At 34.0% G+C, this 16,056-nt stretch overlaps 2 protein-coding genes across 3 annotated transcripts; one reads left to right on the top strand and one right to left on the bottom strand.

Annotated features, from left to right (window-relative positions):
* The first annotated feature begins 11,156 nt into the window (after positions 1–11,156).
* Positions 11,157–14,433, top strand: LOC131651995 (bifunctional nuclease 2). 2 transcript variants are annotated; one of them, XM_058921751.1, is made up of 10 exons: positions 11,157–11,649; positions 11,871–12,071; positions 12,167–12,219; positions 12,313–12,369; positions 13,117–13,182; positions 13,276–13,347; positions 13,523–13,632; positions 13,761–13,852; positions 13,942–13,998; positions 14,126–14,433. In XM_058921751.1, the coding sequence occupies exons 1-9, from the start codon at positions 11,373–11,375 to the stop codon at positions 13,992–13,994; spliced, it is 981 nt and encodes a 326-aa protein (XP_058777734.1). In that variant the 5' UTR covers positions 11,157–11,372; the 3' UTR covers positions 13,995–13,998; positions 14,126–14,433. The 2 variants fall into 2 exon arrangements, with proteins under 2 accessions (XP_058777734.1, XP_058777735.1); XM_058921752.1 differs by having other exon boundaries at positions 11,512–11,649; positions 11,813–12,071.
* Positions 14,434–14,448: 15 nt separating this feature from the next.
* On the bottom strand, positions 14,449–14,671 carry LOC131651996 (small polypeptide DEVIL 17). Its single transcript, XM_058921753.1, has one exon. The coding sequence runs from the start codon at positions 14,623–14,625 to the stop codon at positions 14,449–14,451; it is 177 nt and encodes a 58-aa protein (XP_058777736.1). The 5' UTR covers positions 14,626–14,671.
* Positions 14,672–16,056: the final 1,385 nt, after the last annotated feature.

Raw genomic sequence — 16,056 nt, 5'->3', positions numbered from 1 at the left:
ACGCGTCTTATAGCATTATTATCTTTTACAAACAACTCACAATGTTTGTAAATCATTTTTGTTCCTTGTTTCATTATGGTATAGTATATGTATATCTTTCAATCTACAAGAAGAAAGTAGTTATTAATATTCACATATTTTAATTCCTTACGATTTATTATTATACTAAAAAAAAGCAATAAGTTTGCGTAGAAGTGCCATAAAAGCGAAGGCCACGAAACGAATCTTGTTTGCGTCTTATCTTGCCTAGTCATCTCTCTTTTGTAAAGTCTACTATAACAACTAATAAATGATAATTATATTAAAAAATGCAGGTCACAAATTGTTTGGTAAAAACGATAATTAAATCATCTTACGTGGAAACCAGTAGGAAAAAGAAACATCAACATCAAGAAGTCTAAGAGTCTGTTTGAAATAGTTTTTGTTTTTAGTTTTTAAAAACTGAAAAGTAAAAATCAAAACACAATTTAGCTATTTCAGTTTTTTACTTTTAAAAACTGAAAAATTGTGAAGAGTTTTTAAAAACACATTTGTAAATTATTATATTCAAACAAGCTTTTAGTTTTTAAATTTTCAAAAACTAAAATAGAGTTTTTAAAAAGCCTTTCAAACAGGCCCTAAATATCTATGTGAGTGAGTAATGTGTATTCATAATTTCTGTTAATTGTAGTTGGACTTTGATTATTGGTATATGAGGATACAAATACTAACTACTTAGTAGTTACCGATGATTATGGGTGGAAATAAACTCAATCGAGTTAGGCTTTATCAACTTTAAGTTTGGTCTATTAAAAAAATTGAAATTTAAGTTTGACCTGTAGTATGTCGTAGCCTTATTTTTAGATTTGAGTCTGATCTTTTCGAAAGTCTGGTTAGCCTGTTATCCTACATAAAAGACTATTTGTTTTAAACATGTAAATAAGCAATTAAAATAATGTTTAAATAGATTAACTAACTAAAAGAACAAGAGACTAAAAATTTGTTTACATTGACTTGTTTTAACTTACCTTTTTTTTATAAGCAAAATTCATTACTAAACGAGCACTAGGGATACTCGAATCCGCTTACAAAAACCGATGACGAAACTCGAAAAAGGAAGATTTCCCACCAACTGAAACTTATCCTAGATTTTCCACCGGATTTTTACAAAAATCATAAAAGTTACACTTCGATAAAGAAATATTGCATATACTCATCGATTTCCACAATTTAATCCTTATATTCCAAACCAAACCAGAGATAGAGGGCAACATTCCGTTAAAAATTATATCGTTCTGATACCTCCAAACACACCACGAAACCGTAAGCCAAATACCACATGCAATGTCCTTACTAATACCCACTTTTCTACAATCCTTCATCCACACCAGTAATCCATCCGTAACAGTTCCTTCCAAATCCGCCTCAAAACCCAACTAAGTACTTATATCAGTCCACACGTGTTTAGAAAAGATGCAAGCCTTAAAGAGATGGCGAACATTTTTGTCACCCACGAGACAGAAAACACACCTGCTATCCACATTAACGCCTCTTCTAATCAACGAATTCTTTAAAGGCAATCTATCAATCAAACATCTCCAACCAAAAGCATTTGTTCTAAAAGGAACCAAAGCCTTCCAACACGCCGATAGACAGTGACTGACTGAATCCTCCAACGGCAGAACATCCCACAATCCAAACAAAGTCGTATAACCTGACTTAGTAGAGTATCCTTTCTCCTTATCTTTTAACCACTATAATTGATCTGAACTAGACACCGAAGGAATCGCACTAGCGATTAAGACTCGCAACGCCAACACCTCATGCGATAAGGCTGGATTACTCGAATCGATACCGAAGTTGCCCCAAACCCAATCAGATCCTAACTTGACCCCCATCAAATTCACACTTCCGCCTTTAGCTGTACTAGCCTTAAACAGCGTTGGAAAAATATCCAATAACCTTCCCACGTTCAGCCAATTTTCACTCCAAAACGGGATGTCGATACCATTGCCCAAAACAAACACACAGTTATTTGACAGAATTAAACTAGGAAACTTAGATTCGGAACTCAACAAATCAGACCACCAAGCTGATCTTGACTTAAACTCACTCCTGACTCCTGTTGATAAAACACAATGCTTCACGTTACCGTACCTCGCCTCCAAAACTTTCGTCTAAAGTGCATCAGACCCTAGCATCAAGCGCCAATTCCATTTGAAAAGAAGGGGAGCATTGAATTCCCTAAAACTCTTAAAACCCAATTCCCGGTGCTCCTTCGACAAACATAAATACTCCCATTTGATCCAAACAATCTTCCTCTTGCCAACTGATAAGTGCCAAAATGTTGTTATTTTGAGTATATAATTGTGGCACTTATCGATTCTATTCATTCTAATTTTGTAATAAAATCCCCACTTTTGTGTATATATTCACATTATTTAGTTTTTATATGTTTTATATACCGTTTAATAGTTTTTCCTTTGTTTTTATAGGTATTCATGCTTATTGGAGCCTCGAGGAATAAAGTGTCGAAGGCACGGCTCCGATTGCGCGATTTTGGATCAAATAAGCAAGATTTGTGCAGAGAGCGCCGCTGAGCGGCGTGTAAGCGCGCTTTCCAGGGGCGAACCAAATTTCTCTGGCCGCTAAGCGGTGACTCTGGCCGCTAAGCGGGGCCCTGTTTACTGTTCTAGATATTTTTGTAATACGTGTAGTCCGCTCAGCGAGGTTTGGCCGCTAAGCGGCCGTAGCAGAAATTGTGTTTATATTTCTTCATTTGTAACATTTCTAGGGTATGGTTTTGGAGAGTTTTTGGTTCCAACTCCATCATTTTCATTCTTAGAGTAGGATTAGCTTAGAAAACAACACCGGGTCATGCACTTGGAAGATCGGAGGTGGATTTCTCATCAACCGGAGCTGACAACCCGCGAGATGTTTGGTTTATCTCTTCTATTCTTTGTGTATTTCTTTTGTGTTGGGTTTGTTTGTATAGATACTTGAATCTTATGTATATTTACCGATTATAATGTTATGTTTAACTTGCTTTACAAATCTGTGTTGATATTGTTCTGGATTTTTGCTCTGTGCTGGAGATTTGAGTTGCTTTAGAGATAAACTTCTTGAATCCTTATCTAGGATGATAATCTGTTGGTTCTGAACTCTAGAGATAGATTTAGAGCTAGCATTCACTGTGGGTATCTGTTCTTAATGCTTTCGTGTTTGAGCGGCGCGCGAGAGATCGCCGACGCGAGAATACGGATGTTCTCGTGACTTCGCGTTAGAGATAACCTTAGTTGTGAGATGATCTCGTTTGTGCTCCAGAGATGGACGCTTATGTGAGAGATACGTGATGACATAGACGAGTATCGTAGGTTGAATATAATGGGTTGGTAAGTGTATGTTTGTGAAGAGTGAATATATTTACATTCCTGATAAGTTCTTTCTCTTCTAAGAATGTGTTTGTTATTCTTTCCTGTCTATATCTTTGTTTACTTTTTTCTCATTCAAACCCAAGCTCGAAACCGTAGAAACTGTTGAATGGCATCTCTCCATCTCTGAGGACGATAAATCCCGGATCAATATTTCCAAATCTTGTTTGTTGCTTGCCCTATACTGCATTCAACAAAATGGCGCCGTTGCGGGGGATGGTTGTGATTGCATCGCATTAGTTTCCGTGGTTTTGAGCTTTGTATATATCGTATATATTGTATAGTTTCACGTGTATATATTTACTTGTACATGTTTACTTGTTTATGTTCACCAATTTAGCTTACTTGTTTATAATTACATATAATTATACTTTTGTATATAACATATATATTTTTATAGTTTCTCTTGTATATGTTTACTTGTTTATATTCACCAATTTTTCCTTTTTGTATGATAATAGTTGTTTGTGTTCCATACTTGTACATATGTGTTTGTTTGTGTATATAGTTGTATACTTTCATTTTTAAGTTCGTTTAATTGTTGTATATATTTGTACCCGTAACGTTTGTTGAGTGGTTGGTTAGGACACTTTCTTTAGGCTTGTGCGGTGAGACGTCACCATGGCATGACGGGAGGAAGCTACTTTCCAAACACCGAAACAATAAAGGCGTCGAGCTAATGACGTAAAACAAGCGCTTGTTGGGAGGCACCCCAATGGTTGTAAAGTTTTGGTTATTTTTATGTTTATGAGGTGTTTAGGTGAAGTGGAGAGGGCTGGAACACCTAATTCTGTTCTGGTTTTTCTGAATTTTACTGTCATCGCTTAGCGAGCTCAGCTCCGCTAAGCGAGCATAGCAGAATTTTGTTTTCCTGCTCTGTACCAGTGGGGTTCCTATTCCACTTGGTTCACTTTTTTTTTCCACTTTCACCAAGGCTAATTAGTAGTAGATAATAGTTTTGTTTTTCTAATTCTTTTATTGGTTGTTTGTACTCAAATTTTGTCGGTAATTCGAAGATTTTTGAGGTGATTTTTCAAAGCTTGAGTGTTTCAACTTGCGGATGTATGGTAGGATATTATTTTTGAAGTCGTATCATTCAAGGTACTTATTTATCGCTTTCTACAGCATAGCATGTTCAGGAAACTTTTCATTTGTACAATTACCATACCATTCATTCTTTTACATTACTTGCTTGTTGATTGAATCACTTTAGTTCCCAAACCATAAATGTGAGGAAGCTTTCCATTGTTCATATATGCTGGAGGACACAATCTTTATTTTAACTGGATTTTATTATGCTTAATCTTTTGTTTATGTTGATTTTATGAAAGCATGAAAAGGATCAAGGCATTTCGTTTCATTTTGAGCACAACCACCAAAACCAAATAGTCAATTCACCTTGTGAGTGTGTGATCATTTGTTAACCCTTTTGAGCCTTTTTGTCAATGTCCATGTTGTTTTTGCTAAATGCTTATCTTTGAGTGTTTAGTTCTCATTTTTGCATGGATGATTGATTCTTTGTTTTCTTGAACCCTCAACCATGATTTTTGTTATGAATTTTTACCTTGCCTTAGAAAGTAGGGAGTATTCATATGATGGTGTGGTTGAATTCAAGTTGGGGAGAGAAATGGTTGCTACTTATGTGTTTGTTGATATGAGGTTGAAAAGAAAGAAAAAAAAAAGAAAAAAATGTGAAAAGAAAAGAAAAGAAAAAGAAAGAAAAAAAAAAGAGAAAAAGTTTTGAAAAACAAAAAGAAAAGAGAAGCTAATAATTGTGCTAATAAGTATTGTGATTGGTTTGAGAAACTTGTGATTATGGAAGAAGTTTAATCGAGATTTTGTTGCTTAGAACTTTGTGGATTGATCACTCCCTTAGGTTTAGGCAAGTTTTTGTTTCGATTAGCCTTAGGACATATCCCTTGTTTGTTAACCAAGCCACATTACAACCTTGAAAAGCCCTTGTGATTCTTGCTTTTTTTAATTTCAATGTGATTTTTAGATGAATGCATAATTTAATATTTTGTTTGCAAGATTGTTGGATGAGTGTTAAAAGTCCTTCATCTTTGTGTGTTCTTCATCCATTGATGAAATTTTGCTAGGTGTGATTCATGATGTGAGCATGTATTGTGTTAGAATGTTTTGTATGCTTTTTGTGCTTATGATTCGTTTCATTTACATGCTGTCGTTGTAGGATAGTGGTAAGTACTTACTTTGTTTATACGTTTTTGTGTCGAACCATACATTTGTTTTTGGTTTTCAAAACTTGTTGATTCACAATTCTTTGGTTTATTGCTTTTGATTCTTTGATTTATTTGACATTGTTTGAGGACAAACAAAGTTTTAAGTTGGGGAGAGTTTGATAAGTGCCAAAATGTTGTTATTTTGAGTATATAATTGTGGCACTTATCGATTCTATTCATTCTAATTTTGTAATAAAATCCCCACTTTTGTGTATATATTCACATTATTTAGTTTTTATATGTTTTATATACCGTTTAATAGTTTTTCCTTTGTTTTTATAGGTATTCATGCTTATTGGAGCCTCGAGGAATAAAGTGTCGAAGGCACGGCTCCGATTGCGCGATTTTGGATCAAATAAGCAAGATTTGTGCAGAGAGCGCCGCTGAGCGGCGTGTAAGCGCGCTTTCCAGGGGCGAACCAAATTTCTCTGGCCGCTAAGCGGTGACTCTGGCCGCTAAGCGGAGCCCTGTTTACTGTTCTAGATATTTTTGTAATACGTGTAGTCCGCTCAGCGAGGTTTGGCCGCTAAGCGGCCGTAGCAGAAATTGTGTTTATATTTCTTCATTTGTAACATTTCTAGGGTATGGTTTTGGAGAGTTTTTGGTTCCAACTCCATCATTTTCATTCTTAGAGTAGGATTAGCTTAGAAAACAACACCGGGTCATGCACTTGGAAGATCGGAGGTGGATTTCTCATCAACCGGAGCTGACAACCCGCGAGATGTTTGGTTTATCTCTTCTATTCTTTGTGTATTTCTTTTGTGTTGGGTTTGTTTGTATAGATACTTGAATCTTATGTATATTTACCGATTATAATGTTATGTTTAACTTGCTTTACAAATCTGTGTTGATATTGTTCTGGATTTTTGCTCTGTGCTGGAGATTTGAGTTGCTTTAGAGATAAACTTCTTGAATCCTTATCTAGGATGATAATCTGTTGGTTCTGAACTCTAGAGATAGATTTAGAGCTAGCATTCACTGTGGGTATCTGTTCTTAATGCTTTCGTGTTTGAGCGGCGCGCGAGAGATCGTCGACGCGAGAATACGGATGTTCTCGTGACTTCGCGTTAGAGATAACCTTAGTTGTGAGATGATCTCGTTTGTGCTCCAGAGATGGACGCTTATGTGAGAGATACGTGATGACATAGACGAGTATCGTAGGTTGAATATAATGGGTTGGTAAGTGTATGTTTGTGAAGAGTGAATATATTTACATTCCTGATAAGTTCTTTCTCTTCTAAGAATGTGTTTGTTATTCTTTCCTGTCTATATCTTTGTTTACTTTTTGCTCATTCAAACCGAAGCTCGAAACCGTAGAAACTGTTGAATGGCATCTCTCCATCTCTGAGGACGATAAATCCCGGATCAATATTTCCAAATCTTGTTTGTTGCTTGCCCTATACTGCATTCAACACCAACGCTATTTCCCCATAAAAAGTTGCTCTGAATTCTCTCAATCTCTTTGATAATATGACTCGGAGCTTTAAAGAAAGAGAGCTGAAAGATGGCAAGACTAGAAAACACTGATTTTATTAATGAAATTCGACCACCCAATGAAAGAATCCCGCCTCTCCACAAACCTAGCCGATCCTTAAATTTCTTCAGCAAGGGATCCCACCAAGAAACAGATCTATGATTGACTCCCAAGTGAAAGCCGAAGAAATCAAAAGAGTTACATTGAATCCTGTCGTTCAAAAAATTAGTCGCTGCATAGACAAAATGATGATTCAAATTAATTTCGATAAGACGACTCTTATGAAAGTTAACTCCCAGCCTCAAAATCAATTTGAAGCCTCTTAGAAAAACCTTTAACGCCCAAACCTGATGCCAATCACCATTATCTATCATCAGAGTGTCGTTGGAAAACTGGAAAATACTCACGTCACACCGACCCTTAATGTTGAAAGCAGTAAATTCGTGAACCTCTATTGCCTTTCTAACCATCCCACTCAAACCTTCACTGATTAACACAAACAGAAAAGGCAACAAAGGGTTTCCCTGTCTAAGCCCTCTACCGACCTTGAAGTCTTTCGAAGGGCTACCATTAACAAGAACTGACATCCAACTCGAACAAACTAGCGCCTCCATCCAAGAAACCCAACGATCTCCAAACCCCAATGTCTTCAACATAAACTTGAGAAAAACCCAATTAACTCTATCATACGCCTTTTCGAAGTCGACCTTAAATGACAAACAACCTTTCTTCTCCTTGACTGCATAATCCATAATCTCATTAGCAACCAAAACCCCATCCAAGAGATTCCTACCAGGAACGAAAGCACTTTGGACCTCCGATATCACTGAGTCCAAAACCCTCTTCAGACTAGCAGCAAGAAGCTTGGATAAGGCTTTATAAAGGCGACCCACCAAGGCAAACATATGGGCATGTAGTCATCAAGTCTCCTAGGGCACTCCTTTTTAGGGATCAAAGTTATGAACGAAGAGACAATCTCCTTAGACAAAATACCGTAAGCATAAAAATCATTGAAATATAAGGAAAAATCCTTCTTCATAAAACTCCAACACCTTCTAATGAAGTCGAAATTATAGCCATCCGGACTCGGGCTTCTCGTCCCTTCGCACCCCCACACTGCCTCTTTGATTTCCTCCTCCGAAAACGATTCTTCCACAACCCTCTTGTCTACCGAAGAAATAGACTTAAAAAGAGGACCTTCAAGCGAAAGACGCACAACTTCAGACTCCGAAAACTTCTCCTCATAATGCCTCCTAACTTCCTCTTTTATTGAACTCACTTTCTCTAATTCACCTCTATCAATTGATAAACTACCGATAAAGTTACGCCGCCTCCTAGCTTTCAAGATATTATGGAAATACTTGCTGTTCAGATCCCCTTCACGATCCCACATCACTTTGGACTTTTGCAGCAACATATTCTCCTTTAACTTCATATTCAACCACATCTTTCTCGTAGCCTCACTGCGATCTTTCACGATCCCACCTCACTCTAGGAGACTATTTGTTTAAGAGAATTTATGAAAACAATGTTCATCAAGTGTTCTCATCTTATTTTCACAAGTTCTTCAAGATAATCAAGTTTTATTTAAGTATTTTAATTAAAAGTATAAAATATAACATAATGATAGTAAAAAAATATTTATATTTATTTAAATAGGTCGGTCTGATAGGCTTAAAAGACTTTTTTGGGAGCCTGATGCCTAATCTTTTTTAATTAAATAAACTTATAAAAAAAACAAAAGTATTTTTTATTTAAAAAAATATGTGTGGCCTGGCTTGAGCCTGTAGGCTCTTGTTATCGGTCTAACCTATTTTCATCCTACTATTGACCCTCAAATTTTACCTTATAACATTTAATTTTGAAATAAAATCACAAAATAGATAAAACCATAGTTTGATCTTATAAAATTACAATTTTAATGTTTAGAGGAGAGATGATGAAAATTATTTGAATAATATAGATGTTTTTTATGGCAATTATTTGAATAATGTTTTAGAGGAAATAATTAAATATATGTGCGAAGTATAACATATAAATAATAAAGTTAATTTTACGGAAATGATCAATTTTATTTAAATATAACTATAGTAAGTAATTCAATTAAATTAATAAATATTATTAAAAAATTAAAATCGACAAATGATAGATTAGTAGAATATATCATGCTAACAAATAAATGAATAAATAATTAGATAATATAATAAAAGCTCAACTACAATTTTGATCTTTTATTTTATTTAATTTATAAAATTGATCTCTTATTTTAAATTTATACAATTTTAGTCTCTCTATTTTTAAATTTAAATTGTTTTGGCCCCTCTCATATTTTTAACCTTAAAATTAAAGATTTTTTTAAGATGATAATTTCTTATTTTGTAGTTAAGAATATACGTTAAAAAATAAAAAATTTCATTGATTTTCTATGAAAAATATGAGAGGAGACAATAATTATTTGAATTTAAAATAAAAAGATCAAAACTGTTTCAATTTATAAGAGAATATCTTATCACATCCCTTGGATATCTCACACACCATATGAGTTGCCTAAAATGCCTTATTGCTTCCGTAGATGTACCTCCAGAGATATCATTTTTTGTTTAACGTTGTTTTGTTCCGTAGATGTACATACGAAAACTTTCGTAAATGTATCTACGGAACCATTTGATGTTATATTCGCGTCAGACTCTTTCTCTCCCAATTCTCCACTTTCTCGTTTCAAAACTCTCACTTTCTCTCAACCTTAAAAATCAAACTTCCACCGAAGTTGTTTTCTTCCTCTCGAGTTCGGCCGATAACGTTAACATCAACTACCAACACATTCCAACAAATTTCAAACTCCATTTAATCGGTAAGTTTTCGACGTTTCGAGTTATTTTAGAGTTTTTGAAATAGAGATTGAATTCGATTTTTAGGTGTAGAAATGATTGAGTAGTGTAAGAAATATGGTTTAGAGATAATGTAAGTATTGTTTCATGTGTAAAATGGACGATCAATCTATTAAAACGAGGTTTTTAATGCTCTGCAACAGTGACCAGACGCCATTGTTGTGTTTTGGAGGTTTCAGAACCTTTCGTAGATGCATCTACGGAAGAGTGGAACGTTGGGGCACTCGACTGTACAGGCAGAGTAGCCTGCAGACGGCGCCGTGGACGCAAATACAAAGGCGGGGTCAAAGGCAGCAGAGAGGTGCATGATGATGTCTGGCACACACAGTAGTGATGTTTATGATTTATTTGATATATTTATTTTGATGTCTTTTATGTACGAGGTTTTGATATATGTAGTCGACATTATTGGCCGACGATTTATACGATGAATTTTTTTGGTGTACCATTTACTATTGCCTTTAAATTGCATTACTTTAATTTAGTGTAATTGGATTTTTCATTGTTGTTTTAAAAAATGAGTTTTAGAGTAAAATGTGTCATTTGAAAATATAGCAGACTGTTCTATATGTGCATCTACGAAACATTCTGTTTTAGCACGTTCCGTAGATGCACCTATAGAAAGAAACATTTTTTTTAAAAAAATATTTTCAGATATGCATTTACGGAAGCAAGAGAAATAATTGAAATTTTGTCTGATAACTAAGAGATTTAAGAGATGAAAGATTTTCTCATTTATAACATAAAAACTAATTTCGTAAATCAAACAAAATAGATGTTAAAAGTGTAATTTAGCTTAGAATATAATGTATGTATGTAATTTGGTTTAGTTTAAATTTTTTTTTTTTATTAAACTTGAATAATTTTTATTAAAATATAAACTTAATTAACATGAAAAACTAATTTTATAATATTATCCAATAAAAAATTTAACTCTCTATGTTATTAAACTAATCTTAATATAAATAATTTATTGAAATACACTTAATTTATGGGATGTTAGTTTAAACTTATTTTATAATCAGCCTATCAAACACATTCAACAATATTTAATTTGAATACAATTATAAAACAATTTAAAGCGTGGTTACATAAACATATATATTTTTTGTTCATACCATCTTTTGCAATATTATTATAAACGAATCAACCAGGTCATTCATTTCATGCTACACAAAACCTTCATAAAAAACATTAAAAACATTTTTCAAAAAGCAGAAAAACATTATAAACATTAATCTCTCTCTTTCTGGCATTCTCATCATTTACATTTCATTTCACATATTAAAATCAAATCAATCACCAACCTTTCTCAGATCTTCATCTTCCTCATCTTCCTCCTTTGAGCTTCATCATAAAAATGATCGGATCTCGTCTCCGCATCCACCCAATCACCACCGTCACCTCCATCACCGCCGATCACACAAATGCCGCCACCTCCCGCTCCCTCCCTCACTTCATCTCCTTCGATTTCTCCCCCATTCACCTCCCTCTCCTCCGCTCCCGCCGCTTCCGCTTCTCTAAACCCAAATCCTTCCTCATTTCCTGTAATTCATCTCCCATCAGATCCAGCTCCGGCGATCATCACCACAACCACAACGACACCGATTTTCTCGAAGCTTCCCTCCTTCTCTCAGGTCCTCACTATTTCCCCTCTTTCTTTCTAGGTCATTTACACTGTTCACCATAAATTCATAAATTATCAAATAAATATATACAATGAAGCATTCGTTTTTGGAAATGGTGTTACAGTAGTAGTGTGTGTATTATAGTAGTAACTGTGGTTTTTTGATCATTTAGGTAACTATCCATCATGTGTATGAATCGCTGAAATTTTAAATTACTTAAACTAGCGCAGAAACAACAACACACTATGGTATGTGGAGACACCGTTTTCAAGATGAGTTTCAATGGAAATCACCCGTCTCATCATTTCCACAACATACCTCAAGAACGGATAATAGTTTGTTAAGACGAGAAGTTCTAAAGAATTTTCAGAATCCCACCATTTTTCTCAAGATTTCTTGTGATGGAGACTATGTCCTTCCCATTGTTGTAGGTATGTGGGCTAGTGTTCTATAATTTGAGTTATTCTTTTCTTGGTTTTTTCTAGGAATATTTTGTTTTGTTAACTTTGATTCTTTGTTGATGCAGGAAAGATTGCTATTGAAAAGCTTATAGATGCTGAAGTTGAAGATGAAAGTGGGGTAGGTTTTTAACCTGTATTCCAATGTTTGTGGACTTGAGATTTTTTATTTTTGTTTGTGACTGGTCCTTATAAAACGGTGGTGATATTGCAGGATTTTCCGGATCAGTTCCAGTTTGTGAAAAATCTAGTTGAAAGACTAGATCATGAAGTATGGAGCTAAGCATATTCCATTTTGTATTGATGCTAATGGATATTCATTCAATTAACTTCATTTTTGTGTTTTTGCGTTATGTTAATATCTTTTGTTTACTCTGTTGCTTATCTGTTAGGTTCTGTTTAGGTAGTAATATTTAGGACCCGGATTCCCCATTTTATTTATCAAACGGACCAAGTTGCTTGAAAGTTACCTGCCTTTCCCGGCTCAAAGGCAGGGAATCCGGATCCTAATATTTATGTATACAGCAGCAACAAAAGTATTTCACTATATTATGCCATATTCTTGGAACTTTTGATTTTTATGAATTCTTCTTGACAAAGAAATGCTATCTTTATGAGAACCTTCTAAAAAAAAGCTATAATATTAATCTCTCATTTCAATATTCAACATCCATTGTCAAATCATAATTTACCCACCTATTATTTCAAAGAATAAATCCAAATATATTCTATGTTAGTACTCAATTGTGAATGTCCTTTATTTGGTCTAATTGCATTGTTAATTCCCGTCAAGGAAATCGTGTGAGTTCATAGCATTAGTGCCTATTGAATGTTTGTGTTTGAGAAGTATCATACTAAAATGAAATAACTATTGGTCGTTAAAAAGTACAATTTGAATAAAGTTATTTCGATAGCAGTCTTCCCGTCTTTATTCTTGCTTTAAAGTTTTAAAGCAATAACAATATATTGGGTGTCAAATAATTTATTAAGATGTTTTTCCGTCATTTTACTCTTTCAGGTGGTAATGGTGAGAATTACAGAGAGAGTAGTCAGTACTTACTTTGCCAGATTGTACCTTAGTCAGGTATTAACAACTTTTCAATTCTAAATGATAAATGCCTTCATGGTATGCTTTTTCATTTATAAAAATGTTCATCAAAGTCTATAATTCCTTCAGCCAGGGAAAGGTGATATTATTAGTGTGGATTTACGTCCCTCAGATGCCATTAATGTTGCAAATAAATGCAAGGTATGAATTCTATGGTAACCCTGCTAATATTTGTTGAGAAGTTTTTAATTTTGAAGATAGAATCTATGAAGAGACTATAACATCAGTGCTCTTATTTAGAAAACCTAGTAATATGCATTTTGTGCCAATAAGTTAGACAAACCCTCTTGTATGATTTTATATTTGATTTGTGCAGGCTCCAATATATGTAAGTAAAGAAATTGTTTTCACAGATGCTATAAGACTCGGCTATGGAATGGGAAGAGTGCAAAATAAAAAGGCTATTTATGATGTATTACTTGACAGGTATTGTATAGTTACTATGTCTTACTTTGTCATATATAACATCCTTGGCACCATAGATCCTATGTGCAAGTTTCCTCCTTTACATTATTGGTATATCATTTTAGCCTAACTTCTTTCATTTGCTACAGTCCCGTAGATGGTCCAGATTCGGTAGCTCAAGAACTAAGTATGATGCATAATATGCATTTAGCCATCAAACATGAAAGATTCAAAGACGCAGGTAAAATATCATTTGGGTATGCCTTCTGCAAGCTGGAATACCTAAATCTTGACAGTTTCAAACCTAAGCTTGTTTGTTGAATTTTGCAGCTATATGGAGAGACAAACTTGAAAATATTCGTAAATCATCTCAGGAGCACTAATTAGGTACATCCAAAATTGTCCTGGCCACTTCAATAGTTGAAATCTTACATCAAAACAAATCAGTAAACAAAATTCCATGTCTACTTGATTCCACTGTATAGTTGTCTAATTATGTTTCGAAAATTTTCAGGTGGTGATGAAGGGTAAGTTCTGAAGAGGAAAGTGTAAGATTATCTTTTCCTGATAATTTTTCAACAGGAATAAATTTAAGTGTAAGTTACAGAAATGAAGCAAAATTGTGTGTTGTACAGCTGTGAATTAGAGTCCTTAACCTTAGTTTTTGTACATATAATCAAATGTATTAAGGCCTAAAATCTGTGGAAGATTGTTACTTCCACCGATACTTGAGAGAATTGCAACACAATTGAGTATGTTTGCAATCTTTGACATGATGATCATTAAATGAAATTATGAAAAGATTATTAGTGATTACAAGAATCTCAACAGTCAACCCTAATCATATTTATGCCAACAAATTAGCATCATTATACATTTTCTAACAATATAGAATCTGGACTTCTGCTCCTTTACCATAACAAAGCATCCATGCCTTTGTGAATCAACAGATCCTCCATCATCACTGAACTCTTCGCGGTGGATTTTTCTACGTGATGATGCGCATTGTCCCATTCACTTATATCACAATAATTGAATCAAATATACAGAACAGCTTGATATGATGCGCATTTTACTAGCTTTTAGTTTTTTTTCAAAAGCTATTTGAAGTAGCTTTTGAGCTTGTAGTTTTTAGCTTGTGAGTTTTTCTTCCATTAATATCCTTATTATTTTAACTAAAATATATTATTACCCTCATTAATTAAAATGTCATTTTGTATCTATCAGCTAATGAAACAACTAATTTACCAAACACTCACATTAGCTTATCAACCATCAGCTACCAGCTAAAAGCTACCAGCTATCAGCTAGTTTTACCAAACAGAGCCAATAAGTAATTATTTTTATTTTGAATAGAACTTTATATCTGTTATAAAACTAAATAAAACTATAGAAATCAAAGAAAGAGAGATAGAGAAAAGAGAAAGCAATATTACATTATCTTCTTTCAAGTGTTTTTTACATTGCAATGTGGGTCTTCTATTTATAGGATCAAAAGGAGATAAAAACCTTACCAGAAAACCCAGTGGCACAAAATCATGGTGAAGGGAAAAAGAGTGCAAAAAATATTTATTTCCCCCCCTCACACATCCAATTATATGTGAGACAATATTTTTTGTAGTAGTAACTTAAAATGTTTTCTACGAAGTGACTTCATGCAGTGCTAATTGTTATGCAGGATTTTATGAAGTTGTTTCCATGATTTGTTTTATTGATCTCCATGAAATGGATGTACCATCACATATAAATAAATAACTTGTTTCTGATCCACCATTATGAGAATCTGACAAGTAACCTGCATCTCTAAGATATCAAAGTATATGTTTGCCTCTGTTCCAATGTCTTCGTGTAGGTGAATAATTGTATCTTGCTAATAGATTAACCGCAAATGATATATCAAGACGTATATAATTAGTAAGGTGCATTAGTGCTCTAATTGAACTGAGATATGGTACTTCAGGACCAAACAATTTTTTATCCTTTTCTCGAGGCTTGAAAAGATCTTTCTCCATATCTAATGATCTAACAACCATATTGAAGTAGGCAACATGTGACATTTGTCCATATAGAAGCATTTTAACACTTTTCTATATAGCCTTCTTGATGTACAAATATTTCTTTGTTCAAATGCTCAATTTGTAAACCTAGACATATTTTGTCTTTTCTAGGTTTGTGATCTCAAATTTTTTATTTAAGCAATTTATAGCTTTTGGAAGCTCTTCAGGAGTTCCAATAATATTTATGCCATCCACATAGACAACTATTATTGCAAATCATTTTTCACATTATTTTATGAAAATACAATGACAAATTAAGTTATTTGTATACCCATCCTTAAGTAAATAGTCACTGAGGTGATTATACCACATGCATCCAGATTGTTTCAACCCATAGTGAAACTTGTTCAATTTGAAGGAGTAGTTTTCTCAAGATCCAAAATTACGT

Source organism: Vicia villosa, linkage group LG2 (assembly GCF_029867415.1).
Source record: "Vicia villosa cultivar HV-30 ecotype Madison, WI linkage group LG2, Vvil1.0, whole genome shotgun sequence".
Lineage (NCBI taxonomy): Eukaryota > Viridiplantae > Streptophyta > Magnoliopsida > Fabales > Fabaceae > Vicia > Vicia villosa.
The sequence above is the reverse complement of the archived record's forward strand: the minus strand, read 5'-3'. Positions and strand labels throughout refer to the sequence as shown.

Excerpts from the sequence above, each read along its gene's own strand:
- LOC131651995 (XM_058921751.1), top strand. The coding sequence starts at position 11,373 with ATGATCGGATCTCGTCTCCGCATCCACCCAATCACCACCGTCACCTCC. Across the intron at positions 12,370-13,116 it reads TTGAAAGACTAGATCATGAA|GTGGTAATGGTGAGAATTAC; the intron begins GTATGGAGCTAA and ends TTACTCTTTCAG. Across the intron at positions 13,633-13,760 it reads TATGATGTATTACTTGACAG|TCCCGTAGATGGTCCAGATT; the intron begins GTATTGTATAGT and ends CATTTGCTACAG.
- LOC131651996 (XM_058921753.1), bottom strand. The coding sequence starts at position 14,625 with ATGGGACAATGCGCATCATCACGTAGAAAAATCCACCGCGAAGAGTTC.